General features: G+C 39.8%; 1 protein-coding gene across 1 annotated transcript; it reads left to right on the top strand.

Moving 5' to 3' along the window:
* The first annotated feature begins 1,915 nt into the window (after nucleotides 1–1,915).
* LOC125287904 (GTP-binding protein SAR1b-like) lies at nucleotides 1,916–14,216 on the top strand. Its single transcript, XM_048233986.1, has 7 exons — nucleotides 1,916–2,011; nucleotides 2,551–2,622; nucleotides 8,140–8,259; nucleotides 8,525–8,590; nucleotides 10,592–10,695; nucleotides 10,834–10,965; nucleotides 12,050–14,216. The coding sequence occupies exons 2-7, from the start codon at nucleotides 2,565–2,567 to the stop codon at nucleotides 12,164–12,166; spliced, it is 597 nt and encodes a 198-aa protein (XP_048089943.1). The 5' UTR covers nucleotides 1,916–2,011; nucleotides 2,551–2,564; the 3' UTR covers nucleotides 12,167–14,216.
* Nucleotides 14,217–20,121: the final 5,905 nt, after the last annotated feature.

Raw genomic sequence — 20,121 nt, 5'->3', positions numbered from 1 at the left:
CACATTATTCTTTTTAATTTTACCCTTGTCCTTAAAGATTTTGAGAAAAGATTTTTAAAAAGTGTCATTTTAAGTAGAAATTACTTAAAATATTTTTTAACATAGCTAAATATTTTGAGGTAATCAGTTTCATCAAATATTTTGAGTTCATTGAACCTTTTAGGGTTTACAGTGTATAGTGTCGTTTACGTGGGTTCAATTTGTTCCTGCTGCTCATTGTCAAAACTCGAAATCGAAAGCATGACAGAGGAAGAGGGCACCAGACTACCTATACTTCAGTTGTTAGCCTACATTCAGAACCAAGAAACTGACATCTGAAGTCTTGCAGGTGTGTGTGCTCCTTTCGTGAGACAGAAATGAAAAACTGAATAGGCTATCTCTCCTGCATGCGGGCTTTAGCGGGCAAGAGCGGGACATCATGTTACAGATGCGGGCGGGAGCGGGACTAAAATGACACATTAATGCGGGAGCAGGCGGGAGCAGGCAGGAGCGGGACAGAATATTGCCGGAGCGGGCGGGGACTGAAAAAGTTCAGTCCCGCGCAGACCTCTAGTGTAGCCTACACGTCCCAAGTAAGGTCTTCTGTTCTGTGATGTTAATGCTAAGGAACTTGAACTGGCTGACTCAATCTACAGTTTAACCATTAGGCTTGGGGATGGAGTCCAACCTCTCATATTTTCTCACACTTTTCTGGCATTGGGAGGCTGTGGCACCAATGTTGACCTCATAGATAAGATAACATAAGATAGGCCTAATACTTTATTTAACACTCGTAGTAGTTCTTAAAAGTGTAGGCTACTTAAGTTTAGGCCTATCAGTGTCTTTATGGACCTCTTTCAAAAGCTTTCTCAGTTTAGTTTTCACACAGAAAATGAAATTATTTTATGGACATCATGTTGTTTCTTTGCTGCAGTATAAACTCCGAGACAGTAGGTGGCAGTCATATGGGCTATGAAGTTGATGAATAACCCATTGCCCAAAGAAGATCCCGGTACAGTAGCATAGTTCCGTGGAGCTAGCGACAGTACGCGACAATAGCGGGCAATATGACGGCGAAAAGCGTCAAAATAAAGGTACAGACTTATTGTTGTCACAGCCACACAATTTGAAGTTCAACATTGTGCCAATGACAGGCCTATAGTATATGACTTTTACATATCTTATTGTTTTACAGAAGTTAGTATGGCCTGGTACCTACAAAGGCGAATTTGGTATAAACATCTATATATATTCTGAAAGTACATGTTATAAGGATTCCATTTCTTGGTATAAATCTTTTTATATATCCCCATTTTTTACATATGCACAACTTATTGTTTTCACAGCCACACAATTTGAAGTTCAACAGTCTATGTCAATGGCAGACATATGACTCGGTACAGAGTTAGTATGGCCTGGTACCTACAAAGGCGAACTTGGTATAATCATCTATATATATTCTGAAAGTACATGTTATAAGGATTCCATTTCACCCCCCTTTTACATATGCACAACTTATTGTTTTCACAGCCACACAATTTGAAGTTCAACAGTGTATGTGAATGTGAGGCTTAGTATGTGACTCGGTACAGAGTTAGTATGGCCTGGTACCTACAAAGGCGAACTTGGTATAAATATCTATATATATTCTGAAAGTACATGTTATAAGGATTCAATTTCATTCCCCTTTTAAATATGCACAACTTTATTATTTTTTTATCAGCCACACAGTTTAATTATATTGGTGTAGGAAAAATATAGCATTCTAAGGTTTAAATGTCTTATTTAATTATTTTCTAACTTTACTTTCCCTTTGTTAACACAATACAGTTTTAAATTAATAATTTTCATTGAAAAAGTAATATGTTCTGACTTTTATTTTGAAGGATTCGCGAATGGCGGCCATATTGGAATTTTCTTTACTGTCGCAAGTTTCACACTACTCAGTAGCATACGATCGTAGCTAACAGGTTACATGACCAAGACAGTTTGACTGAATTATTTGTGACGAGGATTTTGTGGAGTTGAAAAGGTTAGTTATCGTATCGTAATCTCGACATCTCTCTTTTTGCCTTGTGTGTCACGTTGAGTGGAGGATGTATTTAAAATAAGGTCAATGTTTGAAAAGGCAACCTATGCTATCTATGTAACGTTAGCTCGTTCGCTAACAGTACCAAAATACATGATCGCTAAGATGACAGCTAACGTTAACTTGCGGGACGTGATAACGCTATGCTTTTCTGAGGATTTATGCACCATAATCCAAGCTCTGTCTTCTCGATGAATGCCTTGATAGGTTTCCTCCACGTATCTAACTTGAGAAAGTGTCTGAGCGTTAACATCAACCGGATTCAGAAACCTCTTGGAGGAGACAAGGGTCTCCTTCTGCACGGAAGCTTGCTAGCCAGTCACCTTACTTGTCTGGATGCAAAGCTTGGATATGGAGCTAACCCTACTTAAGATGTTAGCCGCAGCAAGGATACTCTAACGAGGTTGTTCGAAGTCAGAGCTCTTATTTAGACATTGCGTCAGTTTTTGGTAAATGAAAACAATCGCAATGATGTCTTGCAGGTGTTTCCAGCGACATGTCATTTATATTTGACTGGATCTACAAGGGATTTAGCGGTGTGCTCCAGTTTTTAGGTAAGTAAAGGCAGCTAGCATGTTACCGTAGTTGTAACGGTAACGTTAGTAGCTTTGTGCATCACGTACAGAGCAGGTAGATGGTATATCAACAGTGGCGATTCTAGAAACATTTTGATGGGGTGGCTGGGCTGGTGCACATAAAAATAGCACGTGAAAAGTAAAATACATATTAAAGCCTTAGATTCAACGCTATATTATGCGTGATTAATAGCTAAACTGTTTATTTTATGTAAAGAAGAATTGAAAATGGGCAATTTAACATGATGAAGTACCAAACTACAACACCCTTGTAACATCACGCATTGACTACTACAATGTAACCCTGACAAGCATCCCAAAGAAACTCATCCTATCGCCTCCAACTCATCCAAAACTCTACAGTATTATCACCCGTTCAAAGTCCTCCCAGCATGTTACACCTCTCTTGATAGAGCTACACTGTCTCTCGACGGATCGACATTCAAAGCCCTCCATAACCTTTACCCTCCATATATCACAGAACTCCTACAGACTTATAGGCCTACAGCCTCGTTCACTATGATCATCTACAGCTGATTATTGACAAACATCAGGCTCACCACAATGGTAGCAAAGGCCTTATCCTATGCTGCACCCAAACTGTTGAACTCTCCTCACACATCCACACTGTTGACTCCATCTCACAATTCAAAACCGTTCTTAAAACCCTTTATGGACGTTGATGTGCCTTTTACTACTACCACTATATTTTTACATTTGTGTGTTGATATTATTATTTTTAATGTTGCTGTTTTTACTCTGTTATTCTGTAAACAATATCGATTTCCAAATAGCCTATTCACCAAGCGTGCATGACAAAGAACACCAGAACGCACTAGGATCCTGCTATTCTGTGCATACTCCTCGTGCCTCCTTGAAGGTTCCGCTTCTCGTAGTGCCATTTGATATTAGGCTATATTCCTTTCAAACAGCGACAGCATTGTTGCAAATCAGACACACAGGCTCTGCATTTATGAAACCGTGTTTTTCCATTCCTCTTTATACTGTAGGCTCTACTTTTTGCTGTAAACGTCCTTCTTTAGACTTTATGACCAAGACATTTTCTCCCAGCTAACTCCTAGCGGTAGTTCGCTCCTCACTCTGCATGTTAATATTTCTTGTAGGCAAACAATAAACATTGTAGCTTAGGTTATGACAGGAGGAGGGGCAACCAAGTATTTAAGAATAAAAGTAGGGTAGACTATATCCAAAGTTCAATTAGAATAAATCAGGCTCCGTGTTAAATAGTCCATAATTGGCAAAATTATTGTAGCCAATAATAGGCCATCCACCGGAGCAGCTTTTAAATTCTCTGGCTAAGGAAAATACTGGCCCACAGCCAAAATTACCTGCCGAATCCCTGATATATAGGCTAAATGTGCATGGATAGAACAACCTACAATTGAAGCAATTGGTTCTTAAGACACAGGACATGCATAGCATCGCAATACGTACCCATAGATATAGGATATAGACATAATTATATATAAACTAGATGTACCGCATAGCGGTACAAAATATGACCGCCGCTCAGTCCTGTACATCCGTTCCGCGAAAATAAATCACACTTCAATTTGTCTCCATATTTTACTCCATCCCCCACTCTTGAAACTTTTGTGTATGCTTGTTTGGCATGCCTGAGTGTGTGTGTGCGGCTGCACAGAAAGTAGCCTACTGGTGCTGAAAAGGTGAATAGATTGTAGAATAGCCAAAGAAGATGTAGCATTGTTATAAAACCTTTAAAATCTCTAAACAATCACAAGTAGGGCAGTTAATCACAGTTCATCGATTGCAACTGGATTGATGAAAGGTCACTTACACCTGTAGGCTACATTGTATTTGGGAAAAGCAAAAGGTATCAGCATAATGTTATTTATTTATTTATTTTTTTTGTGTATTTATAAACAAAACATCTCTGTCAGTTCCATGCCGTTTTCAACAGCTATCAAAAACAAAGGTCATTTTTGGATGGATGGATTTTTTGTGAATGTTTCTTCTTCTACATAAGATTTTAGTCATCTTTAGTTCATGTAATACTTTATTGTCAATGCACAAATTAAGTAAAAGTAGTCTGAAACGTTATTGTTAATGCACAAATTAAGTAACAGTAGCCTAGTCTGAAACGAAATGCTGTTTTACATCTAACCAGTGGTGCAAATAACTGACATGTCCAAATGGGCCTTGATGAAATCGTCGCTAGACTGTTCATACACATTTTAGCGACCCAAAGTTGAAGAGCTTTTGTCCGTTATTGTTAGATTGCAAATATAGGCTGATTCATGTTCCCTTGCATTGTGTAACTGAGGTCCATGGCTAGTCTGGCTTTCATCAGACCAAGCTCAATATTTTAAGAAATCAAAAAATAAATAGCGGGCAGATCAGGCTGGGTTCACCCAGCCTAGTCCATAGGCACCCGATATTGTTTAATTTTCCGATTGAGATATACACGCTCTGGCTATTCTAAATGCAAAAATGCATCAGGGAGTTATGACAAAACGGTAACTAACAAACTAGATCCTAATAGAAAGCCGTTAGCTTCCCTAAGCTACAGGTAGGATTATAAGGTAGGCCTATTTACAACATAAATTGTCAATAGGCTATGCTGGCTGGCGACATAAATAAAATCTCCTTTGGAAACCAATGGCTTCGCCTTACAGTATCAAAGCGGACTTAAACTGCCATATCGTGGCGAAAAATTGTAATAACATTCAAGCAGCTCCATGAGTCAAGGAAAGCGCGAATGAAGTAGCCACTTCTAGATGGGACCCACTACACAGTAGCTTAAGGTGTGTTGCTAAAGCAGCCATAATGAAATGAAGGTGTCATTGTTTGGATACTTCACATTGCGTGCTTTTTTAATTTCACAAGACTACAACTACCAAGCTGTAATCAAAGCACATCGATTCCCCTCTCACACCATGCACGCACTTAAAACAAAATAAACAGGCGTCTCAGTCTCGCATGTATAGGCAAAACTGTATCAGACCGATTGTAGCGTTGGTAAATCTTCCATTGCACAGAATGATTTTGTAGCACGTGCAATAAATGATAGTCGAAAGATACAAACAGTGCTGCTATCAATTTGCTTGGTATAACCGCATTTATAGTTTTCTACAAATGCAATCAATCAAATGCCTCCATCACTCAACTAACGCTAACGGTAAAATTACCTAGGTCCTTATTGATATTACAAGATTAAGCATTACCTGCAGTAAAAACCAAGCATGTCCGATAAACATCCTCAGATTTATTTCGGCTTCAAGAAGAAATGGGAATTACACTTCATGTGAACATCGTCCTATCCTTACTAGAAGTCCGCTGCGGTAAATTACAGTCCTTGTAGGAAGCGTCCATTGTTTTTTCCAACGCACTTTTAACTTCCAACAAAATTCGTCTCACTGCAGCGATCGCCATCTAGTGGACAAGCGACTACTTATCGCCAATACTGAAAATGCAGCCATGATGATGATGATGAATATTTATTTTGGCTTTCTTCTAATCCTACTGAATTTGTAATTATGTATCGGCAGTTCTAATACTGATAGTATGTGGGTGCCTGTGTGTGTGCATGTGTATATGTGTGCACCGCCATTTACAGGCCAATGTACAGTCACTAAATGTACACATAACCTAATTTTTTTAGACCCCCCCATGGATGAAATTCTACGAAACTTGGCATACCCCCAGAGAATGCCAGGTCAATCATACACATAAAATTTGGTGCAGTTCTGAACATCTTAACTGAAGATAGGGGCAATTAAAGCAGAATAATATTGCATTTTCATTTTTTACCGGGGGGTGGGGGTGCAAATCACAAATGAGTGATTATGAGCCAGGTTGATGTGGGCCCTTGAGACCAACATACCATAAAAGATTCTTCATCCTCAGTGCCACGGTTCAGGTAGTTATTTAGGAAAAACTGTTTTTTTTTTTGCGGTTCGGGGGGCCCAGCCCGGGTGGGGCTGGTGGTGGTCCCGGGGGCCGAAATGAAATTTTTCCGTAAAAAGTCTAGTGGGGCTACATACCCACCAAATTTCATGTACCCGGTGGTTGATTGTCCGGGTATCAATGACCAAAAATTCAGGGAGTAGATGACGGGAAAAATTCTTGAATTATGTGCATGTGTGCGTGTACAAATTTATGTTTATGTGTGTGGGTGTGTCTACTGTGTGAGTATGTGTCATACATATGATTACTGTAAATGTATGTGTGTGCGTGTGTATCTGTTTATGCACATGTGTGCACATGGAATGGGTTAACATGACCCCTGGAGGCAAACATCACGGGAAAAATTGGTCATCCTAGGCCCTACAGTTCTCAAGATATTCACAGAGAACTGTGTCTGCCCTACCCTCCTTCGGGGTCCAGTCCAGCGGGGGCTACAGATCAAAGCGAAGAATGGCGGTTCCATGCTATCCATGTGGGGTACATGCCCACCAAGTTTTGTGTACCCGGTCTTTCAGTGTCGGGGAATCCTTGTTGGTGTACGTCACTAAATGTACACATAAATTATTTTATTGTAAGGCCCCCCATGAACGAAAGTACACAAAACTTGGCATGCATTCGGAGGGTGTCAAAATGATGCTATACTTTTAATTTCGTGCAGTTTTGACCTTGTCAGCCAGAGATATTGTGATGAAAACACCTAATTTTTTGCTTTTTAATTTTTAACTAGGTGGCGCTATACATGAAATAAGTGGTAATGGGATGGGTTGACATGCCCCCTTAAGACCAACATACATAAAAAAGGTGGACCTCCTAGGCCCTACAGTTATCGAGATATTCACAGAAAACTGTGTCTGCCCTACCCTCCTTTCGGCGGGTCCAGTCCAGCGGGGGGGCTACAGATCAAAACGAAAAACGATGGTTCCATGCTATCCATGTGGGGTTACATGCCCACCAAGTTTCGTGTACCCTGGTCTTTCAGTGTCCTGGGAATCATTGACGGAAATTTGGGCATGCGAAAAAAAAAAAAAAAAATCTGACTAAACCTATATGACCGCCGCTTCGCTGCGCGGCGGTCATAATAATTTGCCCAACATCAAATCAGTGTAAAACTCTTGTTTTGGCTAAGAAAACACTTTACTTGACAGTATTGACATAAGAGTGACATGATACTGTCATGAACACATGACACTGTCATGACGCATGAAACCTAACCCTAATCCTAACTCTAAACCTAACCCTAACTTGTTATTACAAAAACCGAATGTCACTTAATAACAGAAGCATTATGTCATAAACGTTTATGACTTGTTTATGACACGTTCATGACAGTGTCATCATGTCACTCTTATGTCAACACTGTCAAGTAAAGTGTAACCAACAATTCTACTTTTTATGCTGACATGCCCAACTATCACATTGGGCCCCCCACCTGGCTCTGCCCCTTCATATTAGCTACATGAAAAAATGCATGTTTAGCTTGAGAACTGATGCAACATTGTATACTGTCTAAACTGAGTGTCTTCTCTATTCAATTCAATCAACGCGTAGGCTTATATAAGAAGTCTGGGAAGCTGGTGTTCTTGGGCTTGGACAATGCTGGGAAAACGACATTGTTGCACATGCTGAAGGATGACAGGCTTGGACAGCATGTGCCAACATTACATCCAAGTAAGAAAGATTTCTGATCCTAATTAGTGTATGAGGAACTACATTTATGATGTGAATCCTAAAGAGTAGTAGGATTTATCAGTTGCATTGCATCCTAGTGTTTTGATATATTCATAGCTCTAGAATTGCATATTGGTTGCTAATTTTGAAGCCTTTCCCCACAACACATTTATATGTTTATTGTTCATCCACTGCACTGTTTGTGTAGGTATCAAGTTCAAATGGTTGAGGGTTTGTTGAATGTATTTTTTTTTTCTTCTTGTAGCATCAGAAGAGTTGACAATTGCAGGAATGACATTCACCACATTTGATCTCGGTGGTCATGTGCAAGGTAAGATGGACTTCCTCATTTACAGTCCTAGACTAATGAGAACAATTCTAACATCTATTTTACCTAAAATATACAGTTATTTAGTCAGTTAAAATAGTCAGTTATTGTGCTGAAAGGTTGTTGGTATTTGAGCTCATGAGCAAAATAAATTACCTGTCTGAATGTACATGTTAATTCCTTACACTTCTGAATCAACATGTTGATTAGGTGGAATAGTGATGACCTCGGCCCGAATCACATACAATGCATTTACTCATTTAGCATACGCTTTTATCCCTGGAGCAACTTGGGGTTAAGTGCCTTGCTCAAGGGCACAACGGTGGAAGCCGGGAATTGAACCCCCTATCCACCCCTCCAAGGGACCACAATGGAAATAATCCCCAGGGCTTTATTGTGTTATCCTGACCCTCCTTTTTATTTATGTGAACCTACTCCCTTATAGCCTGACTGTAAAAAGAGATTGCAACAATACAATTCAGTGAATCAGTACTTTGACAAATGTTAACAATTCCTGTGCTTGGCATTGTACCAATTATACTATATAACTATATATAATATGTTAGCTAGGTATGCCGAGTTGGGGTGCAGCTTTGTTAATTGACCTGTCGCTAAGCACCACCCTTAGAACGCTGATGAGCCAATGACAGTCCAGCCTCAACAGGACTCGGACATCAGCTCGGACAACTCCATAGGAAACAACAGGGGGCAGGCATAAAATGACAAATTAATGGTTATTTATGGAGTTTATTAACTCAAAAAACCCCGACGGATAACCATGGTCAAACGTTTTGCATTGGGGACGTGTAATACTGATAGCCGGTACCCCGAGAGACTAGAAAACGGGGTATATTTTCATAAAAAGTAGCCTACAGTACGTCTCTCGCGTTTGCAACAGCTCGACGTAATGTAGGCAACTAAGCCAACAACGTGGGCACAGGTTCCCTGTTAAATCCCAAGATGAAAATGCTCATTAACCAACTACTATATTCTTACTACATCAAATATTAACGTAACCTAACAAATCTTAGTATCAATCTTCCACTAGCTAGCTAGCTAGCATTAACGTCAGTGGGATTTGCACGGCTACTCTCCACAACTGCTTGTCACCTTGTATGTATTCTAAAGTTTTGAATACACCCATCCATAGCATAATTAAGTCCTTTTTGATAGCTTCTGGAGGAAAGTAAATCCTTTTATCGACCAAAACGTCCTCAAAGCCTGCTTTCATATACTGTCAGCTGCCATTGTCCACAATGTATTTTTAATCAAGTCTGGTTTGTTTGTCCGAGTTTTCACACGGTAACAATGGGGGGCGGGGCTTAGCGACAGGTCAATTGGAGATTCTGCTGATTGTTGATGAGTCAGACTAGAATGTAGTGGTTCCAAAAGCATTGTTTTACTTCAGACCTATATAGAGAGGCTCTGATTTACTCTGTACCAAAGATCCTTAAGAACAGAAGATGTCGAGATGACAGGTCTCTGTCTGTACCTAAGAGTTCTAAAAGACAAGTTCAAGCTGGGCTCTATGAAGCACCTAAAGACACTCAAATGTTATTGTGCCATAGAAATAAATTGAATGGAATTGCACTAAGATTCAGACACAGGCCCCCAATGTCAGCATAATCCTACCATTCTTTAACTTGTGCCATATTGCTCAATTAGTTCATTTTTCTCGATGCCCGTCTTTGCACATTATCTGTCATGGAATTTAAGGGACCATATGAATGCAGTTCTTTTGATAATGTTTTTTTTTTTTATCTGGATTTTTTGTGTGTTTAACAGAGCAGACGTTTTGAATTGAATTATCTAACCTTAGTGAGCGATGTGTGCAAGCAGGCTTTAAGTGTCTTTGAAATGCACTGCAGTTATTCAACAATTTCTGCCTTGGATCTTTGGGAATAGGGACGCTTATGAGGGTGCGCTTCAGATATATGGTCATTTGCCCTTTTACATTCTTCATCGGTGAACTCTTGAGTCCTGAACGTGTCTTTTCTTCTTCAGCAAGAAGAGTGTGGAAAAACTATCTTCCTGCTGTTAATGGAGTGGTCTTTCTTGTGGACTGCGCTGATCATGAACGCTTGGCTGAGTCCAAAGTTGAACTTGATGTAAGTGCTTTAGAGCTGTAAAAAAAAGTTGTTGAATGAGCTCAAAGCTTCTCTCCAACCATGTACTGCAAGAGGTCAGAATAATTATCTTTAGAAGAAAAAATCACATTGAGGCTTAATTCTGTCAACCCTCCCAAGGCTCTGCTGACGGATGAGACCATCTCGAACGTGCCCATCCTGATTCTAGGAAACAAGATTGACCGCCCCGAAGCCGTCAGCGAAGGCGGCCTCAGAGGGGCCTTTGCTCTCGATGGCCAGACCACAGGAAAGGTAGGATTGCTTTTCTTGTAATTTGTTATGGCTTTCACAGATAATGTCAGGACTTCAGTACAGTCACACCATACCTTGGAATGGTGCTCTCAGGGGTTGACATGGAAACAGAGCTACATCTATGACCATGAACAGGGTTCAACATTAACGGTTGCCCTTGGCAACCAAATTATGACAAGTTGCAACCTGCTCATCACCTGGTTGCCCCTGTGGCAACCACCTATTGTAGCCCACTTTTTTCTTGTATTTCTTAATATGATTTTCATTACAGTAAATAAGTCGATGGTATTTGAGAATATATCATTTGCATTTGGATTTGTTTACTACTTTCCCACTCTCAGGCATCATTGTTATATTTCCCACATGCGCAGGGTTGTGATACAGAAATGCATTTTTCACTCGCAATGGCAAAGCAGGTTAGGCTAATTTAACTAAACATGTTTAATTATTTCGATTTGGCATTAAAACTAATCAGACTTCATCTGTAAGCAACACTAACATTAAAGTGAAAAATGAAATAAAAGTGACGAGGACTCGCGGTGCTTAAAGTTCAGCCCCAGAGAAAAATCTTTGTCCAGGCATGGGAGGCTAAATAGCCTTCTCCGGAATCTTCGAAAGAGAATAAATAAATGACAGAATGAGTTCTCTTGTCTTAGGAAATACTTAGTTCAGGACACAAGGACTGAATAAACACTGGTAATCGATGCAGCATAGAAGAGCTCCAAAGAGATTCGCTAAGGTCACAACTAGGCGGGTGCTAGACGAGTCAATAGACAGTGCCATGCGGAAAATTAATGACACCAAAGACGCAATTCTTTGCAGCCTCATGTTGTATGACTCCTTACGAAAAATATAACTATAGTATTCTAGCATTTTGATACAAAATATTATAGGAATGTTATAGGAACACTAAATAAAAATGCTTTTACTTTTTCCAGCATTTGGTGACAATATAGCTCAGCTAGGACTGATTCAAGAGCCACTTGGGGTGCACTCATCATAGACAAATGTAAAACCAGCTAATAGCAACAAAATTGTAAACTGTATTTGTATGTATATTACATGCCTTTTATCTCACCCTTAGGGAACAGTCTCTCTGAAAGAGCTGAATGTGCGCCCCCTGGAGGTCTTTATGTGCAGTGTGTTGAAGAAACAGGGCTACGGCGAGGGCTTTCGGTGGCTCTCCCAATACATTGACTGAGTGCTGGATAAACACCTGATTTCCCCTTCTGTACGTGTTTTTTTTTTTCCCTGTGCACTCTTTTCACAGAGGGGAAATAGGTAAGGAGAATGACACCAAAATGGCATTCCCTATCCTATTTGTTTTGATGGTGACCAAGAAACGATAGTGGTTTGTGCCCCAGTCTTAACCTGCTCTGGCTCACAACAGTTGCCTACCATAGCAGTTATCCTCTTTCATGTTCTAGTTGTATTCCTGACAAAGTTTTTTGGTATTTTGTTTTTGATCGACCAAAAGTGTTAACGTGACTGGTTCCCCAACACAGTTTACAAGTTTTATGGCCTAAGAAATGGCAAGCAGAAAATCGAATAGTATTTTAATCTACCCAAAGGTGGAGCGTATCTAACTTGACTTAAATATTACTAAAGGTGAATGTATGATGACCTGTGCAGTATTTTTCAGATGGTAGATATGGTGGACCAAGTAGACCTCGTAGTCCAATTCATTATAAAAGTGATTGATGTGGTTGGGATTGTAAAAGCGGAAGGGTTAATGGCTGGAAATGGACAATACATAGTGGTTATTGTGATACAGGGACCATAGATGACGCAGTAGTTACAGAAGAAGCACTTCAAGAACTACTCAAGGCCAGTCCAGGTGATATTACAGAAACCCTTTATTGAAGTCACGATTTGTTGTCAATGTTTTAATGTCTAGACTAGAGTCAGGCATCCCGATGCCTGCTAGTTATAGATGCTGATAATTCCATTGTTCTTTTGGGTCAGTTAAAAGCCAGTGCACTATTCCTATTCTATGGACCAGATTAGAATGGACCAGATTAGAATTCTCCAGCGTGGATTGAAACTATTTGCCTCATGGATGAAGCTAACATTTCGTCATAGGTCTGAGGCAGAAGATTCAGTCTGTCGACGTGATGACCTTGGGAGATGACCAGTTTTACTTTGCCGTAGGCGGTAGCATAGCTAGTACACGAGTCCAGTCATGCGAGGACATAACATCAGCACCATAATAATAACTTATAATTCTTACGTCCAACATCTTCCTATGTGGTAACAATGCTGATATGCTCATGACCAGAGTTCTGAAACATGTTGATAGTGTTTTCACTTATCTGCATATGTCCAATGGCAAGCCTGAAGCCATGGGGTCTCTGCTGGTAAGAGACTGTCCTATACTTCAGAGTGATGTGTGCTCCCTGTTGCATCATCATTCAAATGCTCAAAATTTTGTTGGAACTTTTGACCTGAAAACTTTCCCTGGATAATGTCAAAATGCTCCCTAACTCCCAATTGTGGCCGTATAATTTTGCCTTTTCAAGACATCAAACTGGCAGTGAAATTGCAGTGTGGCGTCTGCACTTACATTTAGAATATTCCAGTCCAGGTGAAGATGATTTTTTGTGACATTTGGTTTTCACAGACACTTGAAGATAGTTATTTACTCAAATATGTCAACTTAAACATCCAGGGCTCTGGTCAAAGCACCCTCACATTTACGCTAAGAGTGAATTGTTCTTCAGAAGTCATCGCAATTCTGCGCTGCTGTACGGTCAGCTGTTTGAGTGTTTTTTTGTCTGTATGTATGAAATCTATTTAGGAGCGAAGGTTGGTTTTGAAATGTGGAAAAAAGTTTTACCTAGTGTATATGTCTTGTAGATATTGTTCATATTGTCTGATATATGAATTCCATATATAGTTAAGGGTTAAGCTTGAAGTGCTGCAGGAACTTTTTGATTATCTGCTGTTATTTATCGAGATTGTTGTACAGCAGATTTGAGAGTATGCCTGCAGTGCAGAGTAACTTTGGCGACTTGTTCGTCAGTGGTCCTTCAGCCATGATGTACCAGTTATTTATTGACACCATTGTAAATATTGTATTATGGGATATGAGTTTGTTTTTGAATTTGTTTCCTTTTTTGTTTTGTTTTATTTATTTATTTATTCAATTAATTAATTATTTATTTTATTTTACGGTTCATGTCATTGAACTGGTAGCAGATATCCATTAAAGCAGATTGTGATAAATATCATAAACCTATTTTAAACATCAAGTCGTCGTTGTCTGTTTAATTACTATATAGCACTGTGGGTATAAAAAGTATAACTTGACTCATTATTCATGTTGTCAGCAAGGCATTGAAGATGTGAGTGCTTAGAAAATTCTAAACCTAGCACTCATTCATTATACTTGCTCATTATTCCCAACATACAGCTGCTTGTGGCTAATGGAATCTTTCTGTAATAATCATCTACAGCAATTTCAAAGGCACAAGGAAGAGCTAGACTAGCATGTTGTGTTGGTTAATGATATTGTATCATCATTTTAAATAGTTAATTTAAATTCATAAATGGAAAGGTTATCATGTGCTATGAACATCCTTATGATGCTACACACATTTTACAAAGTGTCACTACTACTGTTGATATCAAATGTAAGACTAGAAAATTTAATTTCGAGGAAATTACCAGTGCATGAAAATATAAACATACTGTACATTAACATAAAATGCAAAACAAACTTTTATTTGGAAACAGTTGGCAGGAGTCATAGTTGATAACAACTGACAGTTGAAATGTTAACAGTTAAATAGTTGAGTAGTTTAAATAGTTAAATTATTTAATAGTGAATTATTGTAGTGAGGACATTTATTTTGAAACAGTTGTGGGCAGAGGAAATAGTTTAACAGAATCTGTAGTATTAAGAGAGCCAGATTGTATGCTTAAAGCCTGAGACAGAGTATATAGTTTAAAAGTTGAATGTACAGTGGAAAGTGTAATGGATGTTGATAGGCAGATTGTTTAATGGATGATGGTGGATAGTTTAATGAGTGGATGAGTGAATGGTTTGAAGAGGATGAATGGATAGAAAGTTGGATGGAATGTGCCTTATATCCTTGTAGAATGGAGAGACAGGGAGAGAGTTGGCCTAGTTGAGCAAAAAGCAGTTATACAGGTGCAATCAGTTTAACTGGCCCTTTGATGGGTCCTAGTTGAGCAGCTGGAAGTTGATACAGGTGCAAATCAAGTTAATCAGCCCATTGTGATGTCATCAGCCCAATGTTAAGTCTATGGGGAAAAATAAGCTTGTTTTTTATTAATATCTCAAAGTTTGAACGAAGTTTCTACATTAAACGGTTAAAGCTGAATTAGACGCTGAAATTTGGTGGGAAGAAGAAGAAGAATACTTCGGATAACAGAACAGTGCATTTTCATGCACTGTAATAAAGAGACTCTTGTAGTCTGCCCCCTCTACTTGCGGGGTGACGATTTCTGAGTGAAGTCATTCTGTGCCAGCCTGAAGTGTTAAATAGGTTTGAGGAGAATGTGAATGAAGAAATGAACCTAGGGGTTAATAACACATGTGTACCGAGTTCGACCGTTTGCTGGGATTTGTTTTCATGCTAGTCGAATGTGACCGCTAATTAGCGTTTAACGCTAGCCTTCGGGGCAGACGTACAGTAAAAAGTAATCGCTATTTCTATACCATTAACAAGGCTCAAAATAGCACCACACTTACACGGTAGCATAATGAGGGTCTCTAACATGTAAACCGATTGAGAACTTTGTAAGTGTACAGGCAGTTTATTAAAAAGAAACACATTAGTTGTTAGTGGTATAGAAATAGCGATTTCTTTTTACTGTACGTGTGCCCCGAAGGCTAGCGTTAAACGCTAATTAGCGGTTTGCAATAAAACTGGTCACATTCGACTAGCATGAAAATAAATCCCAGCGAACGGTCGAACTCGGTACACATGTGTTATTAACCCCATATTTTGTGCCGGTGTTACATGGCAACTGGCACCCATGTTAACTGGCTGCGTTGGTGACGTTTCACGAGTGATGACGTTTCTTTGACAGATGTGGCCGCTTGCAGATTTGTCACTTTCTGACGGAAACTGGAGACGAACAAATACAAATATGCATGACATATTTAAATGTCAAAATTGTCTGTAGTAGGCCTACGCTACATGCACTGGACTAATAATATGGCACCAAAAAAATAAGTAACTAGATGTAGATGTACAAAATATGATCGCTGCCCAGTCCAGCACATTTTTTCCACAAAAATAAATCACGCTGAAAGGCCTATATGATTCTGTCTCACTAAATTGCATTATCCACACTCAATTCTCACTGGTATCTGCTAGACAGCAAGTACCAAAACATGATTAGTTCATAGATTTCACATGTAAAATTGATTTTATACAACCCCACCCCCATCTTGCCTGTTCATAATTCTGAGAAATTCTTGAATTGTGTGCATGTGTGCGTGCACACGTTTATGTTTATGTGTGTGGGTGTGTGTGTGTGTGTGTGCATGCTTGTGTGTTTATCTGTGCATGTGTGTTTGTGCATGTGCATGCATGCGTACATATGTCTACTGTGTGAGTATGTGTCATACGTATGATTACTGTGAATGTATGTGTGTGCGTGTGTATCTGTTTATGCACATGTGTGCACATGGAATGGGTTAACATGACCCCTGGAGGCAAACATACGGAAAAAATTGGTCATCCTAGGCCCTACGGTTCTCAAGATATTCACAGAAAACTGTGTCTGCCCTACCCTCATTTCGGGGGGTCCAGTCCAGCGGGGGGGCTACAGATCAAAACGAAAAACGATGGTTCCATGCTATCCATGTGGGGTTACATGCCCACTAAGTTTCGTGTACCCCGGTCTTTCAGTGTCCCAGGAATCCTTGTTGGTGTACAGTCACTAAATGTACACATAAATTATTTTATTGTAAGGCCCCCCCATGAACGAAAGTTCACAAAACTTGGCATGCATTCGGAAGGTGTCATAATGATCCTACACTTTCAATTTCATGCAGTTTTGACCATGTCAGCCAGAGATATTGTGATGAAAACACCTAATTTTTTGCTTTTTAATTTTTAACTAGGTGGCTTATACATGAAATAAGTGGTAATGGGATGGGTTGACATGCCCCCTTAAGACCAACATACAAAAAAAGGTGGACCTCCTAGGCCCTACGGTTCTCGAGATATTCACAGAAAACTGTCTCCGGCCACCTACAGGCCAGTTGGTGTATAGTAACATAAATTAATTTGTGTGGCCCCCCCATGAACGGATTTCCACGAAACTTGGCGTGCATTCACAGGGTGTCATTATGACCCTACACTTACAATTTTGTGCAGTTTTGACTATGTTAGGTCACAGATACCTGCGATTACAACACCTCATTTTTACTTTTTTGTGTTTAACTAGGTGGCGTTATACATGAAATGAGTGGTTATGGAATGGGTTGACATGGCCCCTTGAGATCAACATACAAAAAAAAATGGTCCTTCTAAACCCTACGGTTCTCGAGATATTCACAGAAAACTGTGTCTGCCCTACCCTCCTTTCGGGGGTCCAGTCCAGCGGGGGGATCAAAACGATGGTTCCATGCTATCCATGTGGGGTTACATGCCCACCAAGTTTCGTGTACCCCGGTCTTTCAGTGTCCCGAATCGTTGACGGAAATTTGGACATGCGAAAAAGAAAAAAAAAGAAAAAATCTGACTAAACCTATATGACCGCCGCTTCGCTGCGCGGCGGTCATAACTAAATAGCCTAATAATTCCACGTGGGTATCGAACCTGCTTCCTAAATGAAACCTCTTACATGATAACCATTCATCTACGTAGGCTACTTGCGCCATGAACCAGCTGATAAGTTATAGTGAAATTTACTTCAGTTAGTCTATACAAGGTCAAGTAAGCGGATGATTGTAACAAGTTAAAGGAGAATTCCGGTATGATATTGACCTAAAGTGTATTGAAACATGATACCGAGTGTGAACTATGTCTCATAGCCCATCTCGGCTTGTCCCCTGCACTCCAAAATCTGGCGCTAGTTAGCCGATGCTACCAACAGCTTTTTCAATGGTGGTGCTTCGGCATCGGGCTAGCCATGCAAATAAATCACTGTTTTACACCATTTACGAGGCTCAATGTATCTCCACACTTCATTGGTAGACTTCCGAGGGCCCTGACATTTAAAACGAGGCATTGAGAACTTTGAAAAAGCACTGGTAGTTTACTTACAAGACGAAAATACAGACAGTATCTTCATGAAGTTTAGCGTTTGCAGCCATCTTGAATTTAGTCACGATAAGTCCAGCGACCAGGAAGAATGAACAGGTATGATAAGGGATCGGATTCCAAAAATAATTCAGTGGAAAAACTGGAATCCATGCATTTCCACTGAATTATTTTTGGAATCTGATCCCTTATCATACCTGCAGGGGACAAGCCGAGATGGGCTATGAGACATACGTTCACACTTGGCAGGCACTGCGCCAGGATTTCAGTTTTGGATGGGCCAGACCAATTGTGGGTGGGCCTTAAAAAAACTTTATCAAATCACTGTTTAACCTAATAAAAATGACTGACTAATACACTGTTATATTATTTGTGCTTACATAATAGAGATTTTAATAGCTTGATGCTCTTTAAATAGTTTGTTGCATTGTAAAAAGGACGGACGTACCTATCCTCGATCACTGTCCTTGGTTCTGACCAAATAAGAGCGCTTTGGAATCTCCATTATGCACCATACCTGCTGGCTGTGCTTTAGCTCATCTCTCGAATAGACCTAAGGCCTATAGGCTGTAAAAGTGGGAATCTAATATTTCCCCCAAACATAGTTTAGTTCTGCTTGTATAACATGAGGTCTGAATATTTCATTTGTTTTAGGTTTTCAACAATACAGATCAATCACACTGCCCGACAGTTTCAATCAATATGCAGGGCAGTTGAAAACATTCGGGGCTTAAACGGTTTTCATCATTCCCATTTTGCCTGACTTGCTGCTCACTTTTCATAAATTAATCCACTGACTCAAGCCTCATTTGCATCACATTTATTGAATATTATGGACAATAATATTTTGACAATTAGAGGTTAGCTATCTTGACATTTTCTGTTTGCTATTAGAAACGAACTATATAGCCACCTAGCAGAGCGGCTTTTAAAAAGCAATATGCATTATATGGTTTGTTATGCTTAGGGAGAAGGGAACATTGAAGACTCACTAATTCGATTTTACAACTAGGCAAAGTAGGCCACCACTGTTTGGCCAGCTCCAGACTGTAGGCTAGAGGCTGATAACAAACCTGAACTTGTAGGCTAGTCTAAATGACGATAACAGGATAACTCCACCACCACCTTGTTATTGAAGACTTCATGATTTCCTTGTAACGTAGGCCTATACCAAATATCAAATGCAAACAATGACATGCCCAACCTCGCGCGCGCACGTAGCCTACGTTCCAAATGATGTGTTATGGAAGGTAACGTTCATGTTAAATCTGCTGCATGAAGAAGAGTGAGTTCACCCGTGTCCGCTTGTATGTTAAATACGTCCATCTCATCTCAAAGTTTCAATGCGCGATCGGAATAATGGTTTCATATTTGTTAGCTGTACAAAATACATTCGGGGCTGAAGCCCTGGCAAAATCAGCTGGCGACTACCCCTCGGGCACAGAACTTGTTCATTGACAATGTCATCTGTCATGTAAAACATGCTCCAAGAGAGCTCATAAGATCAATCACACCCATTAGGCCCTTTAATGCAAATCGGATCAACGATCACAATATCAACAACGTTTGCTGCATTGCGAAAAAAAACATTTCAGAAGCTATTATTAAGCCATAGAGATGTGCTAGGTGTTAGGGTCTCAGCTCTCCTTCATCTCCTGGTTGCAGCGATACAACGAGACCGTTTGTGCACGTTTAAGGTACCTAAACAACGACTGTTGCAGCACTGTCCTTTACTGGAAATTATTTTCACACTTGGAGCTAGCCTAGCATACCGACAAGCTAGATCCAACCCAGAACCTCACGTATCTGGCACTGCTGAACTTGCACAGAAACATCACCAGCTTTTTAAAATAGTTTTGAAAACTAAAAATTTAGACTATTTTAGCACAGATTATGAGATTATTTGCCGCTT

The sequence above is a fragment of the Alosa alosa genome, chromosome 22 (genome assembly GCF_017589495.1).
Source record: "Alosa alosa isolate M-15738 ecotype Scorff River chromosome 22, AALO_Geno_1.1, whole genome shotgun sequence".
NCBI classification, from domain to species: domain Eukaryota; kingdom Metazoa; phylum Chordata; class Actinopteri; order Clupeiformes; family Clupeidae; genus Alosa; species Alosa alosa.
This window is presented reverse-complemented; position numbering and strand designations above follow the sequence as displayed.